Here is a 13,022-nt window from a genome sequence, read left to right as displayed (position 1 = left end):
GCACAGTTAGCATCTCGCTATAATGTGAAAGTCAGCGGTTACATTAAGCTAATATTTACGACCCCCTCCAGGTCAATTTTAACTAAATTAATCTTATCGATATGGAAGCTGCATTTACTGTGACTACTTTTTGACTCTCCCTTATATGGAAGAGACAAAGTTGTGACCTCAATTTTAGACATTTTGTTGTAAACGACAGCACCTTAAAGCACTAACGTTATAACAAAAAAATATATCAAGCTATTACACAAAAATAATATAAAAACAAGACCACAAAATATGAAAACAGATTTTTATTTTCATGTTTAACCCCTCCCCAGAAGAACTGAGAAAGTTAAATTCTCTCTCTCTTTCACACGCGCGTGCGCGCGCGCGCACACACACACACACACACACACACTGAGTCAATCATTAGGTTTTTTGGATTAAAGGACATTACTAAAATAATACAATGTTCACAAACTAAATGAGTAAGTTGGTAATCAGGATACAAAACCTCAACATTTATACTGTAATATAGTACAGTCAGATATATGGTCCATCACAGTAAATAGTCATGTTCAGTCGACAACACAGAGCCCAGATGTAACACTGTGCTGCTGTTTGTCTCTGAGGTTGTGTCTGTGCTCTGTGTGGTGGGCTGCACACTGCTGTCTGAAGCTCCGCCAGAATCCAGATCAGAGTCTCTTCCTCCCTCCTGGGGCCTCTCCTCACTGATCAGCTGATCAAAAGCGGGGTTGTCTGAGTCCACTGGTCTGGGTGAGATATTTAAAGATTCTCCCTCTTCCTGGTCAGGCAGTTGCTGCTTGGCAATAAAGTCTGACTGGAAAAGTGCCTGGATCTGGGTGAGGAAGGGGTCTCCCTCCTCATCTGGCAGGGGCTCCAGGTACTTGGCCAGAGATGACAGCATCTAAAGGAAGTTGAGTAATGGAAGAGTTCGAGACAAAGACAATAAAACAGTAGAAGAAGCAGAGGTAAATCAGTTAATGAAGCCATTAGGATGTGTGAATGGCAGCTAGACTGATCGGCTGGACAGACCTTCTCCAGACAGGTGAGATCGGAGTCTTTCCGGAAAAATCTGTTCATCTGCACACTCCTACCCAGAGCAACAAAAAGAACAGTTTAGATACTTCACCATTAAGCTTTAAGACAAATTGTTCCAAAACACAAAAAGCCAGGATCAGCATTAGACTGCGCATGTCAGGGCGACCACTTCAGCCTTGATTCTCACTCACCCGGGTGTTTGACAGTATTTGTGGATGATCCACTGAGCTCTCCTCAACGTCTGTTCCCAGTCTGGAATGTCTTGTGATGACAGGAAGTCGAATCTGTAGGGCAGCTCTGGGGAGGTACAGAGAGAGAGACTCAGCCAGAGGATAAACTGTGCTACTGTGTGCTGAAATCACTGGCCTACATTGTCAGCTTGATTTCAAAGCCTCTTGATCTTAACTGTTTTGATGTTTTGAATCATGTGTGTGTTTGTGTTTAACATACTCTGTGGGCCTGAAGGCTGCTGGCTCTCTTTCACCAACAAGCAGGTAGTTTGGGAGTGGGGGGAGCGATTGGCTGGGTCATATGGGCTCACTATCATCCCAATGAAGGGGGCTCCGCCACGCGAGAAATATCTCTGGAACAATCAGAACAGAGGGAATCAGATGTTTTATCGCATCACGCGGCTAACTCCAGTGTGTCTTCTCCCATTCGTTCATTTTACCTGGAACTGGTCCTGTGTGTTTATGTCCCGCACTGAAGGGTTGGGGTGGAAGGAGGGATGTGAGTGGTACCAGCCCACCACACTGAAGCCCAGGGACGACAACACATCACAGGCCTGTGTCTGAGACACCGGGTCCATCTCGCACTGCAAACCTGTACTCACACTGTTACATGGCTCTGCAGCACGGATCTGCACAGACACACAGAATCATTTGTCACTAAATACACATTTCAAAATACTGTATATAGTATATAAAATCTCTATCCACATCTTCCGTGTTGTTGCTTTTCCTACCTTTAATACTTTCTCTTCCTCACTGAAAGTTCCGCCTAGCAGGCCGATGACTTCCCCCCGTGACACGTGGGCATGCTGACAATCACAACACATTTGATCATTTTTGGAACATTAGACTACAATAAATGAATAAATGACAGAACAAATGAGACTATTGTTTCAGATTGTAATATCACAAAAACAGGGAATCATTTATAGGCTTGTCTTACAGGCGTCATGGTGCATGCAGCAAGAAACTTTCTTCGAGTTGACTAACTCTTAACATGTCAGTGTGACAGCAAAGGGAGAACACATTTCAGCATGTGTGGTTGTGTGTGTATAGCATACCATGTCCATTATGAGAAGAGTCTCTGCACACACAACAACCTGGAATGGTTCCTGGGGAGAACAGCAAAGGATAGCTTTTAATGCTTATTAAACTTAAAACACCTGCCGCCTATGGATCACTATCATTGGAATAAAATAGTTGGGTCCACACTCGCTGATACAGTAGTCAATGCTCAAGATACAAGAAGGCTGAATGAATGCATTTTACATATATAAGGTGATGTCATTTAAAAAAGCAGGATTTCTGGTAGCCTTTCAAAAATTGTCTTAATGAAGAGACTGAATTTCTGGTAGAACTGGCTGTGCCCTCTTATTCTAAACTGTTATGGAGGTCATGGATACATAACCTCAGATTAAATAGGTGGGGAAATTACCATCTTGCAAGATACATTGCATGACGGAGGACTGAATGATGGGATAAATGGCCACTGACCTGCACATCCTCTCCAAAAGACCTGCAGGGAATCAACTGGAAGGGATCAAAAGACCTAGAAGGAGGAGTGTGAGACCATTACTATTTACACATACATAAATATACTGCTATAGGGGATTCAGCACATGTTGCATGAATCCATCATGCTCACCCTCTGAATCTGGAGATCTTGCAGGGTTTAGGCTGCTTCTTCATCTCTTCTCTCCGCAGAGCCAGCTCCTCAGCACTGAGATGCTGATGAAAACACCACCAACACAGGGTCAGTAAATATACTAATGCGAATTCACCCAGTGATCAATATTTGCAGTGTGTGTGTGTGTGTGTGTGTGTGTGTCTGAGAGTGTCCAAACCTCATATGTCTGTCCCTCCAAATCTTTAGCGTCACACCAATTTCCCCACAAGTCCCGCACACGGCGCTTCCTGGTCCGCTACAACGTGCAGCCAATCAGCAGTTAGCTCAAGGTCCAGCAAACTCACAGTTTAGATGCTTGAGGTTTGGTGTCAGAGTTTATGGATACCTACCATGCTCTGCAGTCTCTGGGCGAGCTGGTAGGCCTCAAGCACATCTTTGCCCTCTTTATGCTTGGAACGGTCCACCACCTTCGGGCGATTATAGACTGCTTGCTCTATGAGAGATGAGACAAAGCTCCACATGAAAAGGGAAGCAAGAGTTTTAACAGAAGAATGCTGGCATAGGCTCAGTAAAGTTACCGCAGTTGAAGTTGATGGCTCCAATGAGCTCCAGGTAGGTGTGGATTCTCCCAATGCAGTTGACGTCTCCGCAGTTCTTCAGTCCAGGGCGGACTGAGGTCTTGTTCAGGTACTTGGGCTTGCTCTTCAACCTGGTGAACAAAAAAAATAAGAGAGTAATAAACACTTCTTCTGCAGAGTTGTGGTGAAAGAAGTTACCGCATGTGTTAAGTTTTACCACTGATCCAGGATGTAGTTTCGGATCTTAAGGTATCTTCCTGGGGTCTTGGATGGTCGTCCCTCAAAGAACTCTGGGATAGCTTGTTTCTCATCCTCAGCGATGGTCTCCATGTCCATCTCCATTTCCTGCTCGGGGGCCTTAAGCTCCTCCTCTTCCTCATCCTCTTCCTCCTCCTCCTCCTGGTCTTCCTCTGGTCTATCAGTTAGACTCTGCTCAGTCTTATCAGCAGCATCTGGGAGGCAAATACAACCACAGCGTGACTTCACATGAGAAAAAAAACAGGGACATCATCATGAGGTGGATTTACATAGAAACAGCAGGTGTTGAGTCTTACCTGTGCCATCACTACAGGCCTCTTCCAGTTGACCAGTCTGTGCTGAGCTCTCAGATCGGGAGCTCTGGTCTTCATTCTCATCAGTCATTTGCTCCGAGTCTGTCTGAGCTCCTGCCTGAAGATTTTTTGGAGGGGGTGATACTCTCTCATCGCCTTTCTCGTTTAGCTCCGTCATGCCAGCCTTCTCTGAGCAAGGGCGGGAAGACGAGGGTTGAGGACTTTGTGGAGATAGCGAGGTGTGGCTGGGTTGGTCCTTTGTCTCAGTCAGACCGGCCTCTTTCTGCTCTTCTGGGGGAGTGCCTGGCTGGATCTCGGTGCCTGTTAGCTGCTCTGGCTCACAGAACTCAGTTTTGAGCAAAGCCTGCGTTTTTTCTTCACCGTCTCCGTCATCACTCTGGTCATCAGTGATGTCTACCTCCTCATCCTCTTCATCAGAGAGCCTCTCTATACGGACAGTGTTTGCCAGAGTGGATGCATGACTGGAGGTGGGCTGAGGAGGTTGCAAGTGAAGCACAGGACCTGCAGACAGAGCTGCAGCTCTGGGTTCCGATTTAGCCTGAAAAAGCATACACAGATGATGAAAGAGTTTGTTTATTCTTATTTCCCAAGCCCTCCTGAGGAATGCACTGTGGTTGTGAAAGTGCTTGAATAATGAGGAAAGCACAAGTTTAACTGTGGGAGACTACAATTAAGCTTGTATTAACAAACTGAAACTTGCAAGTACACCACGCTTAGGTAGCAGCATAAAACAGGTAGAAAGTAAAGGCTAGTCTTACCTTGTGTTTGAAATACTGTCTGGCATAGCTCTTGACCTGAAGAACAGAACGGCTGCCAATCAACTTGGCAATCTTAGTCCACCTTCGACCAAACTGAGCCTGCAGAAAAACATATCTTAGCCACCTAGCATGTCAGACAATACACTCTCAAAGTGCCTCACATACAACAGGTGTTACATCTGTCATAGGCCTGTATATCACAGCAGCAATTAGATTCCAGAGACAACAGCAAACGATTGCATGTTGGCAAGGGAAGCTTACCAGTCCTTCCTCAAACAGTTCTTTCTCGTGTTTGGACCAACGAGAAGAGGAGCCCGAGGCCGAGGCCGAGGTTTTGGCTGGAGACCTGAATATCCGACACACACAAGTGTGACATGAATGCCAACAACATGAGGAATGGGTGTACTCTGCTCCTGTGAATGCTGGAGGAAAAACTGACTTACTTCTTCGCTTTTGGCTTGTTGTTAGCATCACTTTCCCAAATATGATTATGGACCTCCTCACCTGTCAGGTAGTATCTACAAGTATGGTTCAGGACCAACAGATTTAATAATGAGTGTTGGCCAAACTATGTATCTGAACAAATACACTGTACAGTATAGCTCAACTGACATGAAACAGAAAACATTAAAAACAGCCAATCCAACAATTTAAGAAGCTATAATAACTTTATAGCTATAATGAACAACTGTCTTCTAATTTTACTTGATAAATAATTATTTCAAAAATCAATGAAGTAATTCATCATTCATTTTTGCACAATATCTCACTTTAACAATTTTTCGCTTTCTATTTTTGTGTCTTTAATTTATGAAATTAGTAGTTTCAGTGAGGAGTTTTATCAAATCAGCAATATTTGTCAAAACATTTGACTCCTTAGCATCTCAGTGTGACTTTTTTCACACAGGCCTCCTCACACTGAAAAGCTTACTAAAATACAGTAGACACTACAGAATCTGTCTGGACAAGGCAACCTAATTAAATGAATTATAAATGTCTTCAGCTCATCCCTGGACTTGGACTGCAAGAGGCAAGTCTAGAGGTAGGGATCATAATGCCACAGCACAAAGTGTATCTGTGAAAGGAAAGTATGCTTTACCAGTGTGATTAATCAACCCAAGACACTCCTGAATGCATCATTATTAATGTAGGCCCAGTTTTTGCCTACAAGGTTTTACATTTGAGTCTTACATGGCGGCATGTCACTGCAAAATGAAGATTTCATTAGTCACAGAGTGGGGCAGTTATTGCCCATCAGAGGCACTAGCTACTGAAGACTGTGCAGCCATTGTGACAATATAATTTCCACAGTTGTGTGATGCATTTGAGGTCAGTGAAAGGATACTGTTCCTCCAGCAGCATTCTCTCTATCACCTCTCTGTTCTCTGGGCTGATGGAGCTGTCCAGCTCCCATGGCTGCACAACAGACACACATAACAGTCAACACAAGCATTAACAGCCACGCAGGAATCCGCTGAAGGACTATTAACTTTATGAGTTCATACCAGTATCCCAGCGCTGCTCTTCCACGCAGACTGGATGAACTGCTCCTGGACTAAACCTCCTGCATCCAGCTCACTGCAGCAGAGAGAAAAGAAGCTGCCATTAACACGGCACGTGAAGGGCCGAGGAGACGCTCATCATCTATCTGACACACAGGCCAGCTAACCACAGCTGTAGCCTGCACTGCGGGACTGAAAACAACGAGCAGGTCTCCGTAAGCTTGTGTGGACTGCAGTTCACAAGACCAACAGACAGTATGAATGTTAATTCAACAGAAAAAGTAAACATTCTCACCTAATACTGCTATCAAACTCGTCTCCCTCGATATCAACGTCCACCTCGTCCTCCATGTTGTTGGATAAACGTAAACATCGCAGAGGAGTCAGAGCGCCGGAGGAAAACAGCACTCAGCTCTACTCACAGCGACACCTTGTGGTGGGATGTATCATGTACGAATTTCTCTATTACTGTTTAATATCATTGCAAATAATAATAATTATAATAATGGTGCATGGATGTGCTGTCTGTTCCCGATTTCTTTGCCAATACCACGTCCAGCATTTATTTAGTATCATATTTTGGTTTTTCTTTTACACATGCTGTAATACAGAAGTAAGTACCAAAAACAATTTAAATATGTCTGACAGCCGAGTATCTCTGCTTTAAGAAAATACATGCACAACAGGTTCCATCCAATGGTTTCCTATAACATTTTGTTTAGTGTCCTATAGTATTTTGTATAATATGGAGAGGAGTGTCAGTGTGAAGTAGATTTAGACAGCCTCTCTTCATAACCACGTCTACATCTTTAGCACAAACAAAATACTGACGTTTAGGTTCCAGCAGCAGAAGGTTAGGACAATCTGCAAAAATGTCGTTTATGAAGATGCCTTTTGTGACCCAAAAGTTATTGTATAGCAACATTTTTTGTGAAACATAGAATATTTTAATTTATCCAGTTGTTGGAATAGTTGCATCACTTTAACCATAGTAATGTTTCCAACAGCACTTGAAGGCAGTATAATGACCGATACCTCACATATAGACCCAGACGGTCCTGCTGGATTATATTTTATAGCAAAAGCAGAAAGTTTACCCATCTCAACTTTCTAAAGTCCATTTTGTGATTTTACTGAAGTGCACCAGTGATGATCTTGGTTTAAGCAGAATTCCTGCTCGTGGACTCTAAAAGCTGTGAATTGAACATAATCATGCCCAAACTTATTGACTGCCCTTAAGCACATTAGAAAGAAGTCAGTTTAAGTGCTGTATTTATGAGCCAATCAGGTGAAATTAGCAGGACATATTTATAAAATTTTATTTCAATCATACTCCCATAATCAATTATGTATCAATCAATCAATCAATCAATCATCAACTTCAGTTTCTTGATCAGTTTCAGAGCATCACCCCTTTCATTTAGGTTGTGACTGTCAGTTACTCTTTAAAATGGAAAAACAAAATCCATCCATTTTCTTTTCGTTTACAAACAAGGTAGGATTTAAGATTGGTTATGAATGTCAGTGAATATGAAGGCACCCACAATAAAAGCCAAAGACAAGGTGAAAGACAACAAAAAAGGTTTTATTTAGAAATTCACAGTTTCTAATGGCACTACATTTTTGTAGTAACTCACTCCTGCTCAAAAGTACTGTGCAGCTCTTTAGAGTAATCACAGGGAGAAAGAGAGGGAGAGAGTGAGAGAAAGAAAAAGAAACAATAGCACTTGACATAAGGTAGAAAAACAAGAAGGCATGAGTCATACAAAGTGCACACTGAGCTCCTAGAATTTCTCTCTGAGGGCAATCTCCCTAATCGCTGTGTTACGGGATAAGTAGATTCAAAGTAGTCTTTCTCATAACACAGACATACACACATACATGAGATCAACAACAAAAAAAATGCTCACATGCATACAGGTTTACACACACACACACAAACATAAGATCATACACATTCAAAAAGGGTAAAAAACGATGATTTGCTCGGCTTGTGGAACATACAGAATCACATTAATGGTGTTCCAAATCAAAGCTATCTTTGCTGCGTTCCCTTTATTCAACAGCAATTCATATTCTTCTCACAAACCGCAACTATCATTCAGGGTGGGGCGAACACAAAGTCAAATAGCAATGACAAGTGAATAAAAGACTGAGTGTACAATGAGAGTAGGGATGCACAGAAAGATCAGCTTGTCAGGAAAGCAGGCATGTAGGCTGATAAAGCATTTATCAGCATTTAAGCTCCTAATGGGAACATATTAGAGTGGTTAATAAAAGCAGGCATATTAAAACTTTTTCACAGTCACAGAAAGTCGTGCGATTTGGGGGGTGTCAGAGGTGAACTTGGTAGATAAAGATATGTAAAGAGAAAAAAGGAGCTGTAGAAGCTGGTCAGAAGAGATAACAATGCTCTTTTGGGAGAGTGGAGTTAGAAGAAAATTCTCTGTCTCTGTCAAAATGTACACAAGTCCAACCACACAGAGCCAGTCAGAAACTATATACATAAAGAAAAACATGCATTTTAATTTTATTATTTAAACAAACAACAAAAATGAATACCCCTTTTCACATCTGCAACTTCCTACAGTGTTTAAACATTAAACTGAATGTTAATGTAGGTCAGTCATGAAATCATCAACAGGGCAAGTTAAAATCGGCTGGTTACCGATCCAACAAAGACGCTGAATCAAGCACGCAGAAGACAGGACAATAATAAGCAAACACTCAGTTTAGCCCTTTCCACTACTTTTAACCAGCCAACAGCTTGGAACATATACAACAGCAGCAGTGTGATGATCCTAAGAAAGCTGTGGTTTTCTAAATCAAGACTATTATCTTGTTGACATAAAAGCTGCTGCAGGACATGTGACTGCTATCATACTTGTCAGCTATTTCAGGCTGAGGGAAACAGAATTAGGGGCTGTTATAATGTCAGAGCACAAGCTACAAAGAAAACAAAAATGTCCACAGTTGATCCATCCCCCATGGTCATGTGTTAGTACGGTTGAGTGTATTGCACTGTAATATTTCTATGTAACATATTCACAGGGATAAACTACTGTGACACTGCAGGATTGGGAGACTGGCAAGCTAGTGCCTAGGTTAGAAAAATCTGTAGTCATTTAAATAAATAAATAGATAAATAAAGCTGGTCTGTCAGACTCAGCTGCAGGGTCCCAGTAGGATGTGTGTGTGTGTGTATGTGTGTGTGTTAGACGTTGTGTGTGTGTGTGTGTGTAAACATTCAGCTTTGCCACCCAATGTGCTCCTACAGTAAACTGTACCCTGTACAGGAAACTTTTGCCTCCATACTGGTTTTGAGAATAATTCAAACAAACCAAACCAGCAACGATAAGCATGGCTCAGTTATGGATGAAAGAAATAATAAAATATAACAGAGAAAGACAATAAAAACCCCATGGCTTGCCTCTGGCCTGTTTGAACCCATTTTCCCCCTCACAGTCACAATATGTACTGTATAAGTGCAATTCCCCTTTATGTGTGAGCAAGCTTTCAGGCCCAGCCCAAACTAACTGAGTTCATAGAACATTTCATTGTTAACTAGTGACTAGTGGGATCTACAAACTGCTGCAATTGTATTTGGAATATGAGGTTAAATGGGACACTAAATTGAAAGGACTAACACATTCAGACCGTTTCACCCCATGCAAAATTATGTTCTTCATTCAGCTCGGAGGGTTGGTTTGGAACAGACTGACAGAGACAGAGGAAGAGGAAGAGAAACAGAAACAGAGAGTCTGGTGTACAAAGAAAGTTGAACACTCTGGTCCCATACGAACACCTGTAGTCACGTAAGGATGCAATACAAAGACAGTATGGATACAACGATGGCAATGGAAGGCAGAAGGAAATAAGGATAAGAGAAGTAGTTTGTTATACTCCATGGGTTCTCTCATAACGACACATTTCATTCAAAAGAGCAGCCTAATACTTTGTGATGTCCCCGAAGGTGAAGGAACGTAGAGTTGAGGCCAGCACCTCTCCTCACTGTGCTCAAAGTGGGGATAAAAGCTCACTGGCGCTCAACTGTCATGGGACAATGTGCTTATCCAGTAGAAAAAACATCTTGAACACACTTCAATGGATTTGACTTGTATTAATGTTTCACTCCCCACCACAGTGTCTCTCTCTGTCCACACAAACAATTCTTTAAATTTCATGTTTTTAGCATTAAAAGGTCAAGAACAGATATAAAGGCACATAACCGTAAACAGGTCTTTGACAGGAGTGGATAAGGACTGGATGATGTTGAGCTACTGCTGCCGTAGCCACTTCAGTTCCACGGTGCGCCTGGGTGCTCATAGGAAATGTGGTTCTTTGGGATGCAGTAACACCTCAACTCCATACTACGCAAGTCTGCTACCATATAGTGTGTGTGTGTGTGCGCACGTGTGTGTGGTTGTGAATAGAAAGTTGTGTACAAGTGAAGTGTGAGTATTCAGACATGTCCGGTGACGGCTGTCGCCCCGATGGTCCCGACACTGATCTCCTTGTTTCCCTTCATAAGCTGCTGCAGGCTGGGCAGAGAACTGACGCTCCCCCCCGCCATGGAAGGGAACTGCAGCTCCGTCTGCCGCGACTTCCGCCGCTTCATCGAGCGTTTCTCCTGACGGGACTTGGTGGGAGGCTGCTGGAGGGGGAAAGGCAGGCTGTGCCCATTGCACAGGCCAGTGGAGGGGAAGATGGGAGAGGGAGGGGGAGGCGGCTTGTGTAGGACTCCTCAGAGTGGGTGGACGAGCTGCAGCTGCTGGTCTCTGAGGGGAACTCCTTGAAGGTGCAAGTGGGCAGTGATGACACCTCCTCTGCAGAGGAAGGGGCAGGCGGTGGGAGAGAAGGTGGAGGATGAGGAGGAAGAGGAAGAGGGGGAGGGGGAGGAGGGGGTGGTGGTGGCTCAGGGAGACATGGTGTGAAGCCGTTGCACCGTGGACCCCCATTTGTGAGCGAAGCAGAGGAATCGGATGCCTTCAGAAACTCAATCTTGTCCAATGACTTTGTCTTGCAGCGCTTTTTCTACAGGAAAAACACAAGACAGGAGGAGAGAATGATTAAAAAAAACCTTTAGAGAAAGCCAAGATGCATCTAATAATGTAAAGCCATATTAACCACCTTTGTGCTAGACACTGAAGTCACACAAATGGATCAAAGAAGGATGGGAAAGTTTAACAGGGAATGATGGAATCTAGGATTTGGTAGAAAGAAATACTATCAAAACTACTTATCTAAACAAAGTATTTATATCTGAGTCCACAGTACACCACACTTTATTCACCTCACCAAACGTTTTCATACAAAAACATGGTATACTGGAGAAGAGGTGTGTAATGTGTTTTAATTTCAATGGACTTGCATTGAAGCTCGTTTTCAAAATCAGAAAATATGCCCACAGTGTCAGAAAAGAAGTGGTTAACAAGTATTTGGAGTGGGCTGAATCTTAACACTTCAGCTACTCCCTTATCTTGGCTACTCCACTGAGATCAGAAACCAGTGACTGACGAAGAACTCATGCCGTGCTCTAACACACTTATTGTACAGACTGACTGACAGTAGAAAACACACAGCACTTAAAAGTACGGCGGCCGTCACAGCCAACAGCAGCAGTTGGAACAGACACTGTACCTTTTTCTCTGGAGAAAACCTTAGAGGTTCTACAATGTACAAGTCATCTGGACCTACTGGGGAGGGGAGAGAGGGGCCAGGTTAATGATGGAATGGGAAACAGGAAAACATACATGTAACAAGCATGAAGTGACCTTGCAAGTAGTTTTATTAAAGATGCAACAGCAAAAATCCATATTCTAATCATGACTTAATGTCTGTAGCAAAGATAACACAAGTAATTTGACTAAAACTAAAAACTAAGGTTAAACTCACAGAAAAAGCATGTTATTTTATTATCGATTACTACTTGCAAATGTCTACCATGAGCCAGCAAAGCAACATGCTCTATTATTATACTCCTTAAGCCTGCATGTGGACACAAGCTGTCAATGACAGCCTCGCAGCCTCAAGGGCAAACTCCCACACACACACGCACACACACATAGTTGAGGAATAATGAACAGCAGGGGGAGTTTTAGGTTTCATGAGTCAAAGACTTTATTCTTTTATTGCTTGCACCAGCCTCCCCCTGTGGGCTTGTGTTGCTTGAGGCACTGGCAGCACCAGGGATATCAGCCACAAAGCATGGCAACATGTGTGAGAGGAAATAGCAGATATATAAACAGAATGAGAGTTGGAAAGACAGAAAGAATGAAGATTGGATTGTGCTTGGATGTGGACAGTTATGCGGTAAGAGCTGCAACAGTCTGACCCAACTAGGCTGAAAAGGTCTGCAGTAGCGATAATATGGTTTGCAGTGAGCTATGACTGTAGTATCAAGGCTCAATGTTGCTTATGTTGCAATGACAAAGGCAGAGGGAGAAACACAATAGAGTGAAAAACAGAGGCAGGTTTGAGGAGAGACTTGTGTATTGCATGTGTACATGTGTGTGTGTTTAGGAGAGGGGGCTCTTACCTTCTGTAGAGGACAAGTGGAACGACTTGGAGCGAACAAGCGGACAGGTCACCCTGCGCTTTAGGCTCATATCATCATAGGAGGAGAAGCACCTGACAGGAGAAAAATGATTTTGACGTTTGTAAAGTGTTGTTTACATTGTCACTACCCCAGCTTCCTACAGTTAGTGGCAG

At 43.1% G+C, this 13,022-nt stretch overlaps 2 protein-coding genes across 2 annotated transcripts in view; both read right to left on the bottom strand.

Annotated features, from left to right (window-relative positions):
• Positions 1-278: 278 nt before the first annotated feature.
• mysm1 (Myb-like, SWIRM and MPN domains 1) lies at positions 279-6,730 on the bottom strand. Its single transcript, XM_044198262.1, has 20 exons — positions 6,607-6,730; positions 6,315-6,387; positions 6,155-6,225; positions 5,253-5,327; positions 5,071-5,155; positions 4,810-4,908; positions 4,034-4,589; positions 3,697-3,931; positions 3,480-3,610; positions 3,291-3,394; positions 3,119-3,196; positions 2,920-3,002; positions 2,769-2,823; positions 2,336-2,386; positions 2,009-2,083; positions 1,715-1,903; positions 1,495-1,627; positions 1,236-1,341; positions 1,039-1,096; positions 279-910 (listed from the first exon to the last, which is right to left on the bottom strand). Exons 1-20 carry the CDS (start codon positions 6,660-6,662, stop codon positions 542-544), a joined length of 2,682 nt encoding a protein of 893 aa, XP_044054197.1. The 5' UTR covers positions 6,663-6,730; the 3' UTR covers positions 279-541.
• Positions 6,731-7,875: 1,145 nt separating this feature from the next.
• The window catches only part of suco (SUN domain containing ossification factor), a 42,684-nt gene continuing 37,537 nt past the window's right edge, over positions 7,876-13,022 (bottom strand). The window contains 4 exon segments of the mRNA XM_044198260.1: positions 7,876-11,036; positions 11,039-11,345; positions 11,952-12,007; positions 12,850-12,941. Of these exon segments, the coding sequence (XP_044054195.1) occupies positions 10,774-11,036; positions 11,039-11,345; positions 11,952-12,007; positions 12,850-12,941 (718 nt within the window). The 3' untranslated portion in view covers positions 7,876-10,773.

Source organism: Siniperca chuatsi, linkage group LG6, assembly GCF_020085105.1.
Source record: "Siniperca chuatsi isolate FFG_IHB_CAS linkage group LG6, ASM2008510v1, whole genome shotgun sequence".
NCBI lineage: Eukaryota > Metazoa > Chordata > Actinopteri > Centrarchiformes > Sinipercidae > Siniperca > Siniperca chuatsi.
This window is presented reverse-complemented; position numbering and strand designations above follow the sequence as displayed.